Here is a 17,187-nt window from a genome sequence, read left to right as displayed (position 1 = left end):
AAAAGAAATGGATGTAATTAAATCTTGAGGAACGCATTTGACTGATTATATAGGCATGCAACTGAGGTGTTATTTAAACAGTGAAAATGAATGACAAGATCAGCTCTTCCCAACATTTTTATAGTTATCCCTGACTTGGAAGAGAATTTGCAGTGTTCATGGTATAGGTACTGTGGAGTTCACACGAGTTCAGCAGAACTTGTAGACCCTTGGCTTCAGAAGTACTGCCTTTCATCCTCAAGTCTTGACTTTTGATTAGAAGCCACTGCATTTAAACTATGGCTTCATATGTAGGGAGTGAAGAAGTGCTGCTTTATCGAAAAAATACTGCCTTATCCTTTGCTGTTGCACTTCATAACTGAGCAATGTTTAATGGGTCTGACTGTGTCAATAGGAAGTGCTGATTTCAAGTTAAATCTTAGAATTGGATCCTTTACTATATTTTTCATGATGTTCACTGGTAAAAGCAAAAAATCTATAATATTTCCCAGTACAGAAATATTCACAAAATTAATCTGTTACTTTAGCTTGTAGGTGCTATTTTTTAGCAGTTGCCTTCTATCTGCTAAAATGATTAAAGAACCAAGATTAGGGGGCTGGTTATCTCAGTCACTTGAGCATAGCACTAACAACTCCAAGGTCGCGGGTTCGATTCCCGTTCAGTCCCCATGTGTTGTCTGATCTAGTCGAGAGGTGGCGTCCCTGGCGGCAGGGAGGCTGGATTAAATGATCTCTAAGGTTCCTTCCAGCTTAGGCCATTCTATGATTCTATGATTATGAAGATTAATTATTTCTCTTAAGATATAGAGAAGTAGAGTTCACAAATACAGCAGAAATTTTATGTACTAAGAGTGGCTCAAAGGCTACACCATTATCTTAACTATACTCTAGCCCAAAAACAGTAAGAAAGGATAAAGAGCCCATTTATGCCCCCATGGACCATCTGTGTCTATGTGGGACAACAGAACAACAGCTGCTGACTGAGACTAACCAACAGTTCCAACCTGTCCATAGATGGGGTTTAAAAAAAGCAAGAGTTAGGAAAATGTTCTAATCAGTGTGGTTGAAAGACAAATTTTGTAATATGTGTTATTAGCTAAAGGACTGAGAAGTTGAACAGGCTTTCGTATATCTATTCCTCTTCTTCATATTTTAAACAACAGCGAAAAAGAGTAAGAATTACAGGTGAGTGAAATGGCTCTGGGTTTGACTAATTATGATAATTAGACAACTTGAAACAAAAAGGTACCCAGCTTCTCTGGAGCAGAAGGTGATATTTTAGAATGGAGAAGCTGCGTTCCTGTGGAAGCAAAAAGATCTGAAGGCTAGGATAAACTACAGTGTTCCATAAATCACACTTAATAAAGTGTGCTTTCTAGCATTAAATAGAATCAGGATCTCTTTCCTTAGACTTTCATTGGTCTTTTTTGAGGATTAAGGCTCATAAATAAAAGATGGAAATAGTGGGTTGTGGAAAAAATCCTCTCCCTTGTAACTCTGTGTTTCTGCCCTTTATTGACAGTATTAATTCATTCTCATACATGATAGTGGCTTAACTTCACCCACATTCTGAAGTCTGTCCTCATGGAGGACTGTCCTTGTGGATGGAAATTTTCCTTACATTGGGGGTGAAATACTATGAGTCTTCTCTTCAAAGCAGATACTTAAATATGTGAAGACCTAAGTTTCTGTGCATTTTGTAGCAATGCTCTTTTGGAAGTATACAAAAAATGCTGGCGTGTGAGTTTTTCATGCTTTGTAGTTTGGTAAGCATTTTGTTGACTCTGGTACCTAGAAGGTTAACGTTACCCAGGAGTGTTCTTTAAAGTGCTTGAGGAAAGTGGAGTTGGTTATTTAACTCCTGGAAGTAAACAAGTTTTAATTAAATGAAGGCCAGATGTCACAAGTGTCCTCTTTGTAACTTCTTAACAGTGTAAGCTTGGTGCTGCAACTACTTTGAATCTCTGCTGACAGTGGTTCATAAAGAAGTTGGTGACCATTTCATGTCTTAAGTGGTTCCCAGCATTAAAGAATGTGTCTTATATTGAAAACTGAGTTATTGTGGTTGCATATGGAACTGGATGAATCTGGACTGGAAGACTAAATGCTAATTTAGTCCTTGCAGAGAGGATGGCTTTTGGCAGGCTGAGATGCCATTATTGCTTGGCATATTGGGATAAAAAGGTTATCTCATGCAGAGAATTTGTCTTTGCTGCTTTTAAAGAATAAAAGGGCAGCAGGTACCATCTAGGTTAAACCTAAAGGCAGTACATGGCTGTGTCTGGGGAACATTTCCACTTAATACACAGATAACTGTACATTGCTAAAGAAGTTGGAATAATTAGAAATACTGAACAAGTAATTTAGTTAATGTAATATTTCATCAAGTGTTAATCTAGTTATTTTGAATGCAAGTATTTCAGACCTGGAGCTTCTTGAAGCTGAAGCACAGCACACCCAGAATCTGCAAATAAACCCTAATTCTCTAGTTATGACATTAAATGATTTGAGTGACTTCAGTGGGAAGTAGGTGCTTGAAAGCACATGAACATCTATTCCTTGTTCTTGTTAAAAGTCAGTTTTTGCAGTTAGTAGTGATCCTTAGATGAGGTGCTCTAAGTATTAATTTATCAAGCTTAGTTTTAAATCTTTGTTTGAAAAGTGTTCTGTAAGCAAAATATATGAGAACTTACAACTACAGTGACTTCTGCTACTTCCTAACATGATTTGTCTGATTTATTGTTTATATGATCTGGTAGCCAGACACAATCTTTTTTCTGATAAACTTCAGTTTAAGAGTAAATTGTTTGTGAGGTTTAAATACCTGATTGTTTAAGGAATATAATCTGAAGTAAAAATATTAAGGAAAGTATTTAATGCTGTAAAAAAATTAAAGCCAAGCTTTCAAAGATGCGGTCAAGTGTAGCAGTTGTCTATGCAGATTAAATACCTATATGAGGAAATGAGTACTTATTGCCTAAATTCTTTCCTAGAGTTCTTTCATTTCCTATATTACCAGTTAACCTATACAGTATAGGAAGAAGTATTTTAATGTATAAAGTGTTTCTTTCATTCTTTTTCTTGTGAAGAACGAATCTGTGTATGGAAATTATTCATAGAAACTTTGTAAGCATTAGAGATGAGTGTACATAGTAATTGAGCTGCAATATGCGGTAACCTAATCAAGAGCTGTATGGTATTTTACTTCCATTTTAGAACTGTTTAATGTTTATTTAATTTTTATTACTTATTTATGACTCTTTTGAAAAATATTTAATATACTTTTACATCAAAGTGCTCTACCAAGTATGAAATAAAATATACTTGGCTTGACTGAAATGCTTACCTACAGTATTATCAGTGTGTATTTTATATAGGTATAGATAAGTATTGTTTAGATATCTATTGGGGGCCAGTTAACTCAGTCGGTTGAGCGTGGTGCTGATAACACCGAGGTCGTGGGTTCAATTCCCATTCAGTCACCATGTGTTGCCTCATCTAGTTGGGAGGCGTCCCTGCTCATGACAGGGAGGTTGGATTAAATGATCTTCCAGCCTAGGCCATTCTATGATTCTATGATGATTCTATTTCGTGTTAGGCCTTTTCAATATATACATTTATATCCTAAGTTTTGCCATTGTGCCACTTCACTGATAAAGTTCTATGTTAAGTGAAAAATCCCGTATTAGGAGGAGCCCACCTGCTGTGTCATCATGTCTCTCAGCTAGGTTGTAAATCATGCTCTTGGCAAGAAAGCTTTCATCAAAGAAAACAAACGAGTATGTCAAGTAGAAGTTTGACTTTAGAAATAAAGTATAGCAAGTGTTGTGCATATCTCAAATCCAGTTAAAGAGAAGGTGTGATTTTTTTCCCTATAAACTGAGGTTGTATGCCAGGGCTTTGTGGTAGTAACTCTTACAAAAGCAAACAAACTGCAGAGTTCCAAACAGTCTGAACTCCTGCCTTATGCACACACAAGCCAATCTCCATGATTCAGTCTCTTTTCACATCTTGATTTTAATAAAAAAATAACTGTCAACAGAGTTTTCTAACAAAGATATATTCATTTTACAGTAAAAAAGAAAGCATATAAACACATGCAACTCAGTGCCTTAAGGCTACTTGTGTAATATATGCAATATGTATGCCTTAATTAAAGATAGATGAATCACTTATGCGCCTTATATGTCACATTTTAATCATTATCCTAAGTATACTACCTTGGAACTGTAGTGAAAGCCCAGTAGTGGGAGGAATTGCTAACCAAATTTCAACATGTGTCATTTCTAGTTAGTAATTAAGGACAGAATTTTATATGAGGTTACTTCATTTTGAATAAATCAAGAAACTTTTTTCCGAGGTAAATACAGTTGGAGACGAGTAACTTTTAACAGTACCTATGATGTTGTTTCTGAAATATGTCCTCAAATAAAACTTTTTTCTTAAGATACAATGTAGGTGCTAGGAAGCCAACATATCCAATGTGCAGGGCAGCAGCAGAAATAAATCTCTTTCTTCCAGAATTCTGAACATCAGCAAAACAACAACATACATTCATAACAAGTTATGAAAGGTTTTGGAACTTCTGAACACATTTGTGACAAAGTACTGATTAAAAATCCAGAACTATAAAATAAAGCTAAGATTCTAATCTGGAAGTTATTCCGACATGTGATGGCCCAGAATTCTTATCAGCCCATCACGACTGTTGTATTGCCTTGTATGTTTTATGGGAGGTAGGACTAGATGATCTCTAGAGGTCCCTTCCAACCCGTAACATTCTATGATTCTATGATTTAGGAAAGGTATTTTTCTTACTGAAGTTTGTCACAGCAAGAAGACACCCCAGTTTGTATACTGTCATATCAGTTCCATCAGAATATGCTGAGCATCAATTAATGCAAGTTTTGAGATTTGCCATGCAATATTATTTAGAGGATTCATCATGCAGCAGATTGAGAAAACACAGGACTGGAAAGTCCTGAAGTCTGCTTCCAGGTACAATTTTTGGAAATTGACCAGCGAAGCTCTATTTAAAGTGAATATGAATTTTTTATTTGAGTAATTTCTTCCTTTTCAAGGTTGCTTACACAATCACATCTACAATGGCTATAAATTTTACATAGATTTTTACTGATGGACATTCATTCTAATGTAGTGCTTCAGCTGAAATGATTCTTTGATGTCCAAGGACTTACCTGACTGATGAGTACCTAGAGAGCAGTTATTCCTGGTTTGGTTTTCTTTTTGCTAGACTATCAAAGCAAATTTTTATTAGTGTCCTCACATGATATAGGGCTCCTATTGCATTGATCAGTTTCAGAGCACTTCTCTTTTCCTCATGCCATGTGAAGTTAGGGCAAATAGGAGAAAAGAATTTTACAGAAAGTTTCAGAAGAATGTCTTCAACGGTAAGGTGTTCCCAGGAGGCATGAAGAAGTGTTAATGCCACCTAATGCATTCCAGGATAGGGGGAGGTGGGGAGGGAAGAGATCTGAGAGAAAGAAAAGCTGAGACAATCATGAAATTCGTACTAAACTAATCAGCATTCACTGGGGAACCAGAAAGTGATTCAGTGCTGAAGGGGAAAATAATTATTTGGATATACTGAAGGATTACTTTTAAGAATGCTTAAACATAAGTGGAAGGATATGCCGTGGAATCTTTTACTATAATTGGGAAAATTTGTTGGCAGTATTTTGATCAGTTTAAAAACCTTCTCTTGAGTTGTGCTACTGCTATTACATGACATAGATTACAGTGCATTTACGTGATTTACAATAGTTGGGGTGAATATTTCACTGAAAAGATGTCCCTTAATGTGGCAAATTTGAACCAGATTATGAAAGATGAAAGTGTTTTTGTTTTGCAAGCACTTCACTTCTGTCAGATAGCCCTTACTTATGCTGGAATGGGGGTGGCTAGGCTTTTTAATGTGACTTATGCAAACTAGGTGCCCTAATATTCCACAAACAGCAATTCAGAAGGGAATCAAATAATGGTGTTTGAAACCTCATCACGCTGTCATAAGCAGCAGTTACTACAGTTTAACAAGTTCAAGGAAGGTAAAAAAGTAGGACCAAGCCAGTCAGCCTGACTTCATTCTCTGAGAAGGTGGCAGAGGAAGTCCTCTTGGAAGCCATTTCCAAACGAACAAGTAAGTGGTGGGGGAAAGTGGGCATGGGTTTACAAAGGGAAATCAGGCTTAACCAACCTGACAACCTTCTACAATGAGTTGACTGGCTTGACAGAGGAGGGGAAGAGCAGTGGATGGTTTTTATTGTGACTTTATTGAGGCTTTCAGCACTGTCTCTCCTAATGTCCTCATAGGCAAACTAAGGAAGCGAGCAGAGGCCAGGTAGGTGGGCAGTGAGGTAGACTGAAAACGAGCTGAGCAGCCAGGCTGGAAGCGTTGTGATCAGCAGCATGAAGTCCACCTGGAGGACAGTCACTGGTTGATAGTAGAGGTACTGCTGTTTCAACATCTTCATGTATCAGTCCCCTGGATGTTGGGGCAAACGGTCTCCTCAGCAAGTTGGTGTCCTGATGTTGTATTGGTCCTGAGCAACCTGCTCTACCTGACCCTTTGAGTAAGGTGGTTGGACTAGACCAACTAGATCGCCAAAGGTGCCTTACAACCTCAGTGCTTCTCTGTAAATAAGGATTTTAGGAAAGTTGACTTCGCAAATTAAAAGGAACTTCTAGAACTGAGCTTTCTGGCTCAAGTCAAGAATCAATAATAATTTCGTTATAGATAAAAACATTTGTGCAGTGGGCACAAATTAAAACCCAGGAAATTCCATCTGAACACAAGAAGAATAGACATCCTGTATAATCTGTGTGATCCCTGAGAAACTTGTGGATAATATCCTTTTTAACATCTGCTGGTATAAATGGAAAATATGAGTAACGTGCTTTTTGGGTTAAGCAGGTGGTGCATACAGAAATGTATTAAGAGTGATAAATCAGGTTAGTATTATGTCTTATCCTCCAAGAGTTCTCCGGCAGTTCAGATTACTAATTTTAGATTAATAATTCTAGAAGCATTTTAGCCTCATAAGAGTAATCTCTTTTTCTTAAAGAGAATGAGAACTGGATTTTTAATTGCAAGGAGATAGAAAATTCTGTGTATTTGTTAAAAAAAAGACATTTAACATCCTGTTTTCTTTGCAAGCATATATTAAAGGCCCTTTAACATGAGTTTATATGGACAGATTTTTCATTTTATTAATATAACTGTAAATGAAAAGATCTTTCCTCTTTTTTTCTTTTTCTGTTGTCTTCTAAGAAACCAGTTTCATTTTACAATTGAACACTTTTGTTATTGCTTTGCCACTATTAGTGCCTTAAATAGTTCCAAATGCAAGAAAACCAAGCAGGGATGTAGAAGTGGAAGACCAAGAGAGAGATAATTAACAGTTAAATGCTCTGTTGCATTCATGCTCTGAAATTAAGTTGTTCATATATCGTGTAGCAAATATCATTCATTCCATTCACCATGTGGAAAAGCTGAGATGAAGAAGCAAAATAATTCATTTCAATTTATCAGGCAAGCTAGTAGTGGAAACAGAAATAAAATTCAAATATGCTTGTCCCTCGTATGTTTAGGCTTAGAGTAGGATAGCTTTAGTATAGCATGAAGAGGAGGAGCTGGCCTATCCCATCCACAAGAGATGTTGAGGACAGGGGGATCAGTAGTGCTTGTTTAAGCTGGAAGCACTTGTTTGCTGAGGCTTTACATGGTTGTGCGCTGGTAGGAGGATCTGACTTTGTTTCATTTCCTGAAAAAAGGCAAAGAGATGGTGCTGCCAACTGCTAGGTATGTGTAGCTGGAGTGGAATGGCTTCGGCACATTATGCATAAACAGTATTTTTGTATGGTAAATATTTGCTTGGCTCCATGATCTTTGTAGGGCAGTAACTCATCAGGTACTTCAGTGCAGATTTTGGCTTAGAGAGATTTGTGTACATTGGCATGTTGTATAACGGTAGTCATTACTAGATCAGAGGCGTGCTTGAAGAATAAAATTTCTGAAGCTTTTTCACTTTCCTTTTGCCTTACTAGTTTCAAATCACTATCTCTGTCATCATAAAAATTCACTAAAATACTGTTTTCCTCCCCTTTTTGTTCTCCACAGCAATGGAGTTTCATGAAAACCTGCACAATATAGGAGCAAGAGAAGGCTTAAAAGAAAGAAAACTGCAAAAGTCAGTAGAAAGTTTTACTTGGAACATTACAATTTTGAAGGTAATGTGTCTTCCTTTGGTTAGTTACTGTATTTTCTCACTCACAATTGACATTCTAATATTATTATTGGTCATTATTCTGTGTTCACCTGGAGTTACTCACCTCTCCTCTATAATCATAATCAATTTAGTTTATATAACTTGAAAACATAGCAGACTCTCAGTGTGAATTTTTCTTCTTTTCTATTGTTGGGGGTTTTTTTTTCATTTAGTTTGCCTGACATTTTCTTCTTGCAACCCTTTAACATTAACCGAGTCCACTGTAATCTTGAATAAATACGTGAAACAATGACAATGATTTTTGTGAAGTGTCTTGGGCTGGGAGGAAGCTATGCTGATGTTTGAACCCTACTTTGTGAGTTGAAAGGGAACAAAGGTGTTAAGGTTAATGCAGTTACAGAAAAACAAAAGGGAAGCTGTTGCTACTGCAGTCAGTGATGAATGGTGGGTAATGATACATACAAATTATGTCAGTAATACAGACTGAGGTAAGTTGAGTATGTATGAGCTGGAGATTCACTTTGCATTTTGTCAAGTAGATTTGCTTACATTTTGATGCAAGAGTAGGTGGTGAAGTATAAAAAATCTCTCAGGCAGAAACCTTCAGGAAACTAGAATGTGGAACAGTTCAGGTTTCTTATCGCTGCTCTTTCATCTTGGTGGAGTATATAAAAATTTATAGAGATAGCAAAACCGCCTCCTGTAATTTATTCCCTTGACATTATCTTCCTAGCCCAAATTATTCAAGTTTTGTGTTTACATCCACTAATGAGTTCTTCTCTCCCACTCAATCAAATATTTCATCACTACATTAAACTATAAAGTCTGTTTTAATTATAAAGAAAATTATTTTCTCCCACATATTTTTTATTTTTAGTTCTTTCTGAAAATAGAATTCCCTATCACCTCTTCTTACAGTGAACTCCTTCAGAAAATCAGTAATACACATGGATTTCTCCAGCTTTCCATGTTGGTTTCAGCTGTTAAGCTTTTCATGTTGTTGCCTGGTGCTCCGGTTTCCTTTGTGTTAAACACTGCACAAATCCAGTGCAGAGGAGAATCAAAAAGCGATGAAATTTGCTACAGCATGTACAGTTAATACATTCTAAAAATATGCTTGCAGGTTCTGCTGATAGGTAAATGGACCAGATTGTCACTTTTCCTGTATTAGAGCGGAGTTTCCTGAAGACAGTGTATGGGGTGTGCCAGGTACCGTTCCTGGGCTACCTAGGGAACAGAAAGGGGCAGAGTCAGTTCAGTGAGTTTGGGCAAATGTCAAAGAAATAAATTCTTATCCCTTCTTTACTTTTCTGTCAAAGGTATCAGGTATCAGGCTGGATAGGTAAATCTATTTTAATGCTGCCTAGAACAGCAGTACCTTTGTTTCATTTTTGCTTTCCATTCCGAACATAAGGGCTGGGCGGGGGGGAGGGGGATGTGCAGTTGATGAGCAACTGAAATGTGAAGTCGTGATTTCTGTGTAAGGCAGGAATCAGAGAACCCACATGGTAGATCTGGCTCTTCAGAGCACTGAAGGATGTTTATACATATCCTTAGGATTAATGTAATTATGAAGCTAGAAGGCCTTCCTTTTGAAGGGGTTATTCAGAAAATCTCTTCAACATTGGCTTGTTTTATTTCTACTTGCAGATTAAGGTCCTTTCTGTAGGAAGGTAGAATTTGTCCAATAACTAATACTTCATCAAAAAAAAAAAGAGGTGTTTAAACAACCTTTTGTCTAAACTTAAACAGGAGGTGTTACCAGAAGTTCTGTTACATTAAGTCCTGCTATTTGCATTTGGATGTACAGGAAGTTAGAGGTTGTGATTTGTCTGAAGTAAACACTGAGGTTTTTCACTGGTAACTTTTTAACTATAGGCTGTAACCATAACTTCTCTTGTGTTACATAATTAAATAGAAAAAAAGATACCAATTCCTAAGACACTACTCTTCCTTTCTGGAGAAAAGGACCTGCAATGATAAGTTTGATTTAATAATATGTTCTCCCATTTCCATTTTTCTGGTACTCCAAAAACTGTGTGAGGACAGGGATAGAACATGAATGCCCACGTTTTGAGAGTTAAAATTGATCAGGACAGCCATTTCAAGAGGATTTTATCTTTTTTTGTTGAATTCCCTGCCTACATCAAATTAACTTCCCTCTTGAACAACCAAGAAATAAACCCGTCTGTATTCAGTGGCCCCCAGTTTTGCTTTTCAACAAGGAAGGCAGTTGAGCAGCCAGTACACTGAAGGCAGTGCACTGCTTAGATGGTTTTAACTTTTTTTTATTCTTGTAATTATGAACAGTATTTTACGTGATCTCTTGGCTATGGTTTAGGAATTGCTGTGTGGCTCTGAACAGCACTACTAAATAATTCTGCATGAGCGCCATCCTCAGCTCCCTCACAGAGGAATCACAGAATGCTCCCATGGTGTGGCTGATGTGTTTTCCAAACCGATTAAGCTACATTTTACCCTCAAGGTTCATATATTGATTTTTTTTTTAAAGTGGGACATTTTGACTACAGTTGATGCAATGGAAAGTTTGATAAAATAACAAAGTTAACAGCTCAATTCTAGGATAACTGTTCAGAACATCTAATGTAGCTATTAGATATCTCTATGTATGTGTGTGCATGTGCATGCATTGCAATTACTATTTTAAGTGATTTTATTTTTCCTAATTTGAAGCCATGTGGTCAAATTTATTATAGGTATAGTATGTTTGAACTCAGCCAAAATATCTTTATTCAATTTGTGAATGTGTATATGCATTCATTCCCATTTTTATGCACCCTGTATATGCACATAGAGGAATTTGTTTTAATTTCAGAATATCACTTGAAGTAAATGTAATCTGCTTTAGCGAACTTTGTTGCCTGAGAGACGTAGGCACTGTACAGTGTTAGAGTATTCCTCTCTTTCAAATAGGCAGTTTGCAAGAACATTTACTAGCAATTTATTTATTGTCATTACTGAGACTGACAACACTCATATTTTCTAAACATAGATAATCACATTTCCTGCCAGTAAGAATACACATTTGTAGAAAGAAAATCACTCTTAAGTGCTGTTACAGCAGACTCCTACAAGCAATCTAGTATAACAATTTGTGGACTTTTCTTGCATAGCAAAGTTTAAAAAAAAACCCCTAAATAGGATCAGAATTTGAGATGCCCATATGAAGAGCATAACAGCACCTTTAAAATAGGCTTTGCAAGAAAAAGCTGTTCCAAACACACAGGGAGAGTTCAATGGGAGTACTGGATATGAAGATGGGACTCCTATCTCCAGCGTTTGTTAGATTCTGCTTCTTGGCTATGAGTTTTTAGACATGTCACATTAGACAACATGAATTACTTTCTCTTGAAAGAAATACTGAGGCATACAGTTCATGGCATGTGTTACCTCTGTAATGATGCTGATTCTGCACCTATATTATTTTTATAAATGTATTTATAAATGGAATATTCAAGGCACTTAGAGGAGTGCAACTTTTTTTTTTTTGGTAGATCATCTGAATTTTATTGATCAAACCTGCAGATAGATTCACCATGGGACATTTGTAAAGCTTCTGATAGCTGCTGCCCAGTCCTCTAGGTACTCAAGAAACCTTCCACATCCCAGTTCAGTTTAAATATCCAAAACTACTAGTCTCTTGATGTTGCTGGACTGATAGGATTTTTGACTCCTAATTAAACCTATGTTTAGAAGTTAAGTCCTTTATGCCCTGATTCTGAAAATGCACCCAGAACATGTTGGTGGACACGGAGCGTTGCAGCATCCTCTTGTACCTGGCAGCCACTGCTCAGAGAAATGCTTTGAGAAAGGGATACTGGCCTCTTACTTCTGCTGGTATGAGCTTTTTGTCCCAGAACCTGAGCTACAGCCCAGGCATTAGTGATACAGTTTCTAGGGGGTCTTTTAGGGGGGAAGAGAGTGTTTATGCAGTTATTTCAAATGTCATCTCTGCAGTTGTACTTTCATGTTCACTTGAAGAACCAAAAATCATTATTGAATACATACCAGATTGTAAAGGTAGCTGTGCTGAGACATTCTAGTTACTGCTGTATCTGGTTGGTTCTGAAATAATATCTCATTTCATAGATATGAGAACTGATAGATACCATTATGGTTTTGCTTTTAATTACCTTTCAGGACCTGTATTTTTAAACAGTGCCTCTTAGCCGAAAGCTTCAAAACAAACAGAAGAATTTTTGTTGCTGTTTTTTTTTAAAAAAACCCAAAAGAGTAGTTGACACAGGCATACTGGGATAGAGAGGTATGAATGATATTGAACTGGGCTTTCACATTAATTCGCATCTTTTATCATTTTGTTTATTAAAAACTTATGAATGAGTATCAGTTTTGTGCTTTGATGTTCTTGAAGTTCTTTTTCATGTCTGCCTACAAAACAGCCTGGTGCTTGATTCTTTTTCTGAAGCTTGTAAATGTCAGTATGTGAAAGAGGTTACATAGGACTCAGTTCTGGTAGTGGATTTTGCCCACGGTGAAGAAAAGGGAGGTGCTATTGCCGTCTGCTGCTGTGGGGATGGCTCTCTCGCAGTGCTCTGCGCTTGCAGTGCGCAAGACCTGTATCAGTCCTGCTTCCAACTGGAAATTATTGCAAACTGCTTGTTAATCACAGTGCTGGGAGTAAACCTGAGCTCTGTTGTGTGTTTGACAGACAGCACTAAGGACTAAATTAATTTACATTTTGACTTATCTGAGGTGAAAGTCTGACAAAGTCAGCTCTACTGTATAGCAAGAAAGATATGGGCTTGGTTCTGCAACTGCTCCAGATTCCAGCGTTATCTCCATGGGCCAGCTTTGTTTCTTTAAATGCAAGGATTTTTTTTACTTCCGTATAGTAAATCTGCTTGGCTGTCTATGGTTTGAGCTGTTGATAGATTTCTCCTATTAGTTTTACATTTTTATCAGAGCAAGTAGCATACAGCCATTTGGGCTGGCAAGAAGGTAAAAGACCTCCAAGTAGTCCGTAGATCTCAGAGAGTCCCATGTTCCAGCTTGTAGTCACCTGACTGTGCTATTAAGTTACTTCTTAAATCAACAGCACCCACTGTGACAATCAGGATCCTATGCAGCTACAGAATGCATAAAATGTAAAGAATTGAAATTGAATCTTGAGAGTACTTGGACAAGAGACATTTGATATATAACTAAAAGAAAGGTCTTTGAGTTCTTTAATTGGGAGGCGGCAAATTTTTCAGATCTGGATGACTGTTCTGGCCTTCAGATACATTGCATTACTGTTCAACAGTGTTCACTGTGACTTCAGTTTGAATTTTTAAGATGCATACTGCTTTTTTTTCCCCAGTATATGGCTTCATAATGGGAGAGCTAGGCACTTTAGATCAATTGCACAGACCTCACTTGTGCCGTTTGGTAGCAGTGGTTGGCTCTTGTCTTATTTTTTGACCAAGACATGGCAGCAGATAGTGACAGTGTGCTTCATTTCACAAATATTTTTATTGGTTCAAAGGCATTCAGAAACCAATTGCTTCATTCTAAGTGTTGGAGAAGAGAGCAATATACACAGATTAATTTTTCTGTTCCACCCTGCTCTAAATTTGATCCCACTTGGCCAAATGTGTTTAGTCTGAGCCCTTCTTGTCTGCAGTAATCCAGCCTTTATCTCTGTCTACAAAGTTTGTTTTCCCTGACCAGTTCCCTGCTGAAATACCAGCCATTCCTGATAACCCCTGGCTTCTTCCCTCCCCTCTCTCCTCCATCCAGTATTCTGTTCCAAATGTATTCTGGTGCCTAATGTTCTCTCCTGGCAGTTTTTTTCCCATTGCTTTCTAGTACGTATTGCCCCCTCTTGGCCTCTTCCAGAGATCCTTCCCAGCGAGTCTTAAGTTTTCTCATCACCTGATTTCATTGTATTCTTCAGTCTTTCCCCTGCTTTGCATTTTTCTCTTTTTCTCTCTCACCAGCTTTTAGTCTCATTACCAAGCGCTCTTGCTCTTTTTGAGCTGTTAGTCCTTCTACTTGTCTATCCTTTTCAGGCTTCTTTCGACGTGGTGGATTTTGTCAGTCTGTTTTCTTCCTGTATTCCAGTCTCAAATGTTGCCTCAATCTTTCCCTTTCTCCACTCACCTGTCTGATCCAAATTCAGTGTTTTCGCACTGTATTTTTCATTCTTTCACAATCTCCTCTTTCAGTAAGATCTAGTCTCTACTTTGTATAGTACAGTCCAACTTCCCTGTCTACAGTCCTGGAGTTTTTGCCAGGACAGTCCCAGAGATTGGTCTTTCCCTCTCCTTTTCTCCATCTGTCTCTTTAGCAGAGTCGCTGTCCCAGGCTCTTCTCTCCCCTCCTCCAGTCTGGCTTTTGGACTGCCTGCATTGGCAACCAAATGTTCGTGGTAAGACAACTTGGAGAAGCCACGCAGGAAAAACCTAACTTTTTATTCTAAAGCGTATTCACTGGTGTGTGGGAATGGAATATGCATTGTCTTGCCACATTGCTGGAGCTGTCAAGAGATGAAGAATGATGGAGAATGAAATCCAGAGTGACTGTACTAACAATGTTCAAAATCTAGTTTTTGTTTATTAAAAACTTGTAACTTTGATCCAATACTCTGGATCACTGAAGTGATCACTCCCCAGGTGGGAGTGGGGAGGGAAGGATGCAAGATTGTTAAAGAAATCCTGACAGCATTTTCCTGTCTTTTTTCTCAGAACTGAATGAACCATATGGATGAGGTTAAAGAATAATATTGAACGGTAATAATAAAATCTGCCAATGGCAAAAATCCTGCATAGAAAGCATCAGCCTAAGTGGTTGAAGTTTGGCAAGCTTGCTGAAAGCAAATTTATTTTAAATGAGAAGTTTTGGGCAACCTTATTAATAGAATGTTGCTAGCAGCTCTGCCTGTAATAAACAACTTGATTAAAGTTCCAGAACTATATTTTACTAATCCATGTAAAATGGAACTTAGGCTAGAAACAGATGCACGCCAGATATGACTCATTTAGTATCCTGGAGTGTTTTAAATTAGCTTTTAGTTGTTTGTCACTTTGGAAAAAAAGTGATTTGGAAAAAAAAAAGCTCTGGTTTTCTTTAGAAGAAAATATTACTGAAGCTTGTGCTGTGATTGGTGAGCTTTTAGATTTTTTCCTGTCTCGTAATCAGAAAAAAACACTTTGGCCATTATAGTCTTGGATAAGGAGAGGGGGGCATTAGTTGTCTGAAGAAAGCAGTATTTGTTTTCAATTTGTGTACCTCAAATGCGTAATTCTGCTTACTTCATAGGGTAGTATTTATGTTCTGAGTTGCTAAAGAAGTAAGGCTGGAAGATCACACCATGAGTGCACACATGTTTTTGTCTACTTGCTGTTCTACTTCTATTTTTTAAATCAAAAAGTAAAGTAGGATTTCAGCCTTATTTGGCAGAGGAGGAGAGGCAATGTATCCGTTACGTCTCTAGAAGAGACATTAGCGTCTTGGTAAGAGAAGTGTCTGTCAGGAGCCAGAATTTACACAGGACAGACGTGAGTACCCCAGTCACAGGAAAAGATGCAGTCAGTATTCATACCTTATTAGACATTATAGGAACTGACAGTCTCAAGGAAATACAGTACCTGGGTGGGTTTTTTTTTGATTTTGTGAGTGTGTGTGTGTGTTTTTTCTCCCCTTCAGTTGGAAATGTCACTGTTTAAGATCTGGTATTTTTAAAGCATCGTTTGTTTTTCTGTAAGCTGTGGGGCAGTTCTCCTTCCGGAGTGCAGACACGTTGGCCCTGGCAGACCTTCTGCTTTGCTTGTTCGCTGGACGTGGGCAGGGCGGGCAGGGAAGGGCTGCAGGAAGGGCAGTCCGTAGTCTGATAGTGAGAGTGGTGGCTGTTCAAAGGCTTTAATCCATGTAAAGAGATGGAGTAGCTTAATACTGCAGGACAGAGCCAAATCACCTCAGTCTGGAACAGTTTCTGTTACACCTTCACACAGAACTTAGCTACCATGAAGAGTAAGAGTGCAAGTAGATAGGGCTAGTGATAGCGCCCATCTGCTAACAACCCTATGACATCTTTGTCATCACTATCCTTTTCTATGTTGTTTACCAACCTGTATTTACAAAAAAACAAATCAGTTTAACAGTTTTCTGAAGTAATAAAATCAGACCTCACAATTTTTTCTATGCAGAAAAATTTATAGTCCCCATGGATTACACATTCAGCCAGATTACTTTCCTGCAAACTGTTAGGTAGAAGTGATCCATATCTTTTTTTTATGCAACCGATTGGCTCAAAAAAAAGCAGAGAACTTGGCTCTTACTAATGTCAAATAATCCAATTTTGAGTTTTGTTTTGATTTTTTGGGCGACTTTTTTTTGGTTGGATGGTTGGTTTTTTGAGCAGGGCAACTGTATCATTGATATGAAACAAACAGAATGAAAAAAAACCACACAAAAAAAGAGAATCCTATTATCAATTGTGTACTCTAACTGCATTTTTTTTTCTTACAGGGACAAGCTGATCTTCTCAAATACGCTAAAAATGAAGCACTGGAGAATCTGAAACAAATCCATTATGCCACTCTTTCGTGTAGACTCAATAAGCCAGGCACGGAAAATACAGAAATCTCAAAGCCCCGTCGAAGTCTGGAGGTCATACCTGAAAAAGCAGGTGATGAAAATGGAGAATGAGAGAAGGCTCTTCTCATAATTATGGAGTTTATAACTCTGTGACCAATTGTAGCTGCATAGGACATTTGCTTTGAACTTACTGTTGGCAAATATTTGGAATTTTTAAAGCACAACTGGAGAAGCTAATTACAGTCTATTGAAACTGTGAATGTATGTAGCAGCTCTGCTTGTGAAGGCAATGGTATTGTGTAACATGAAAATTACATTATTGGCCAAAATATAGTATATGTGTAAAAGATACTGTAATTCAGTAACAGCGTGCTGAAAAGTT

At 37.6% G+C, this 17,187-nt stretch overlaps 1 protein-coding gene across 1 annotated transcript in view; it reads left to right on the top strand.

The window, feature by feature from the left end:
• PLCL2 (phospholipase C-like 2) overlaps positions 1-16,916 on the top strand; it is a 42,185-nt gene extending 25,269 nt beyond the window's left edge. The window contains exons 4-5 of the mRNA XM_009867596.1: positions 8,138-8,247; positions 16,737-16,916. Coding sequence (XP_009865898.1) covers positions 8,138-8,247; positions 16,737-16,916 — 290 coding nt within the window. The remainder of the gene's footprint in view (positions 1-8,137; positions 8,248-16,736) is intronic.
• Positions 16,917-17,187: the final 271 nt, after the last annotated feature.

This window comes from Apaloderma vittatum, unplaced genomic scaffold (assembly GCF_000703405.1).
Source record: "Apaloderma vittatum isolate BGI_N311 unplaced genomic scaffold, ASM70340v1 scaffold21004, whole genome shotgun sequence".
Lineage (NCBI taxonomy): Eukaryota > Metazoa > Chordata > Aves > Trogoniformes > Trogonidae > Apaloderma > Apaloderma vittatum.
This window is presented reverse-complemented; position numbering and strand designations above follow the sequence as displayed.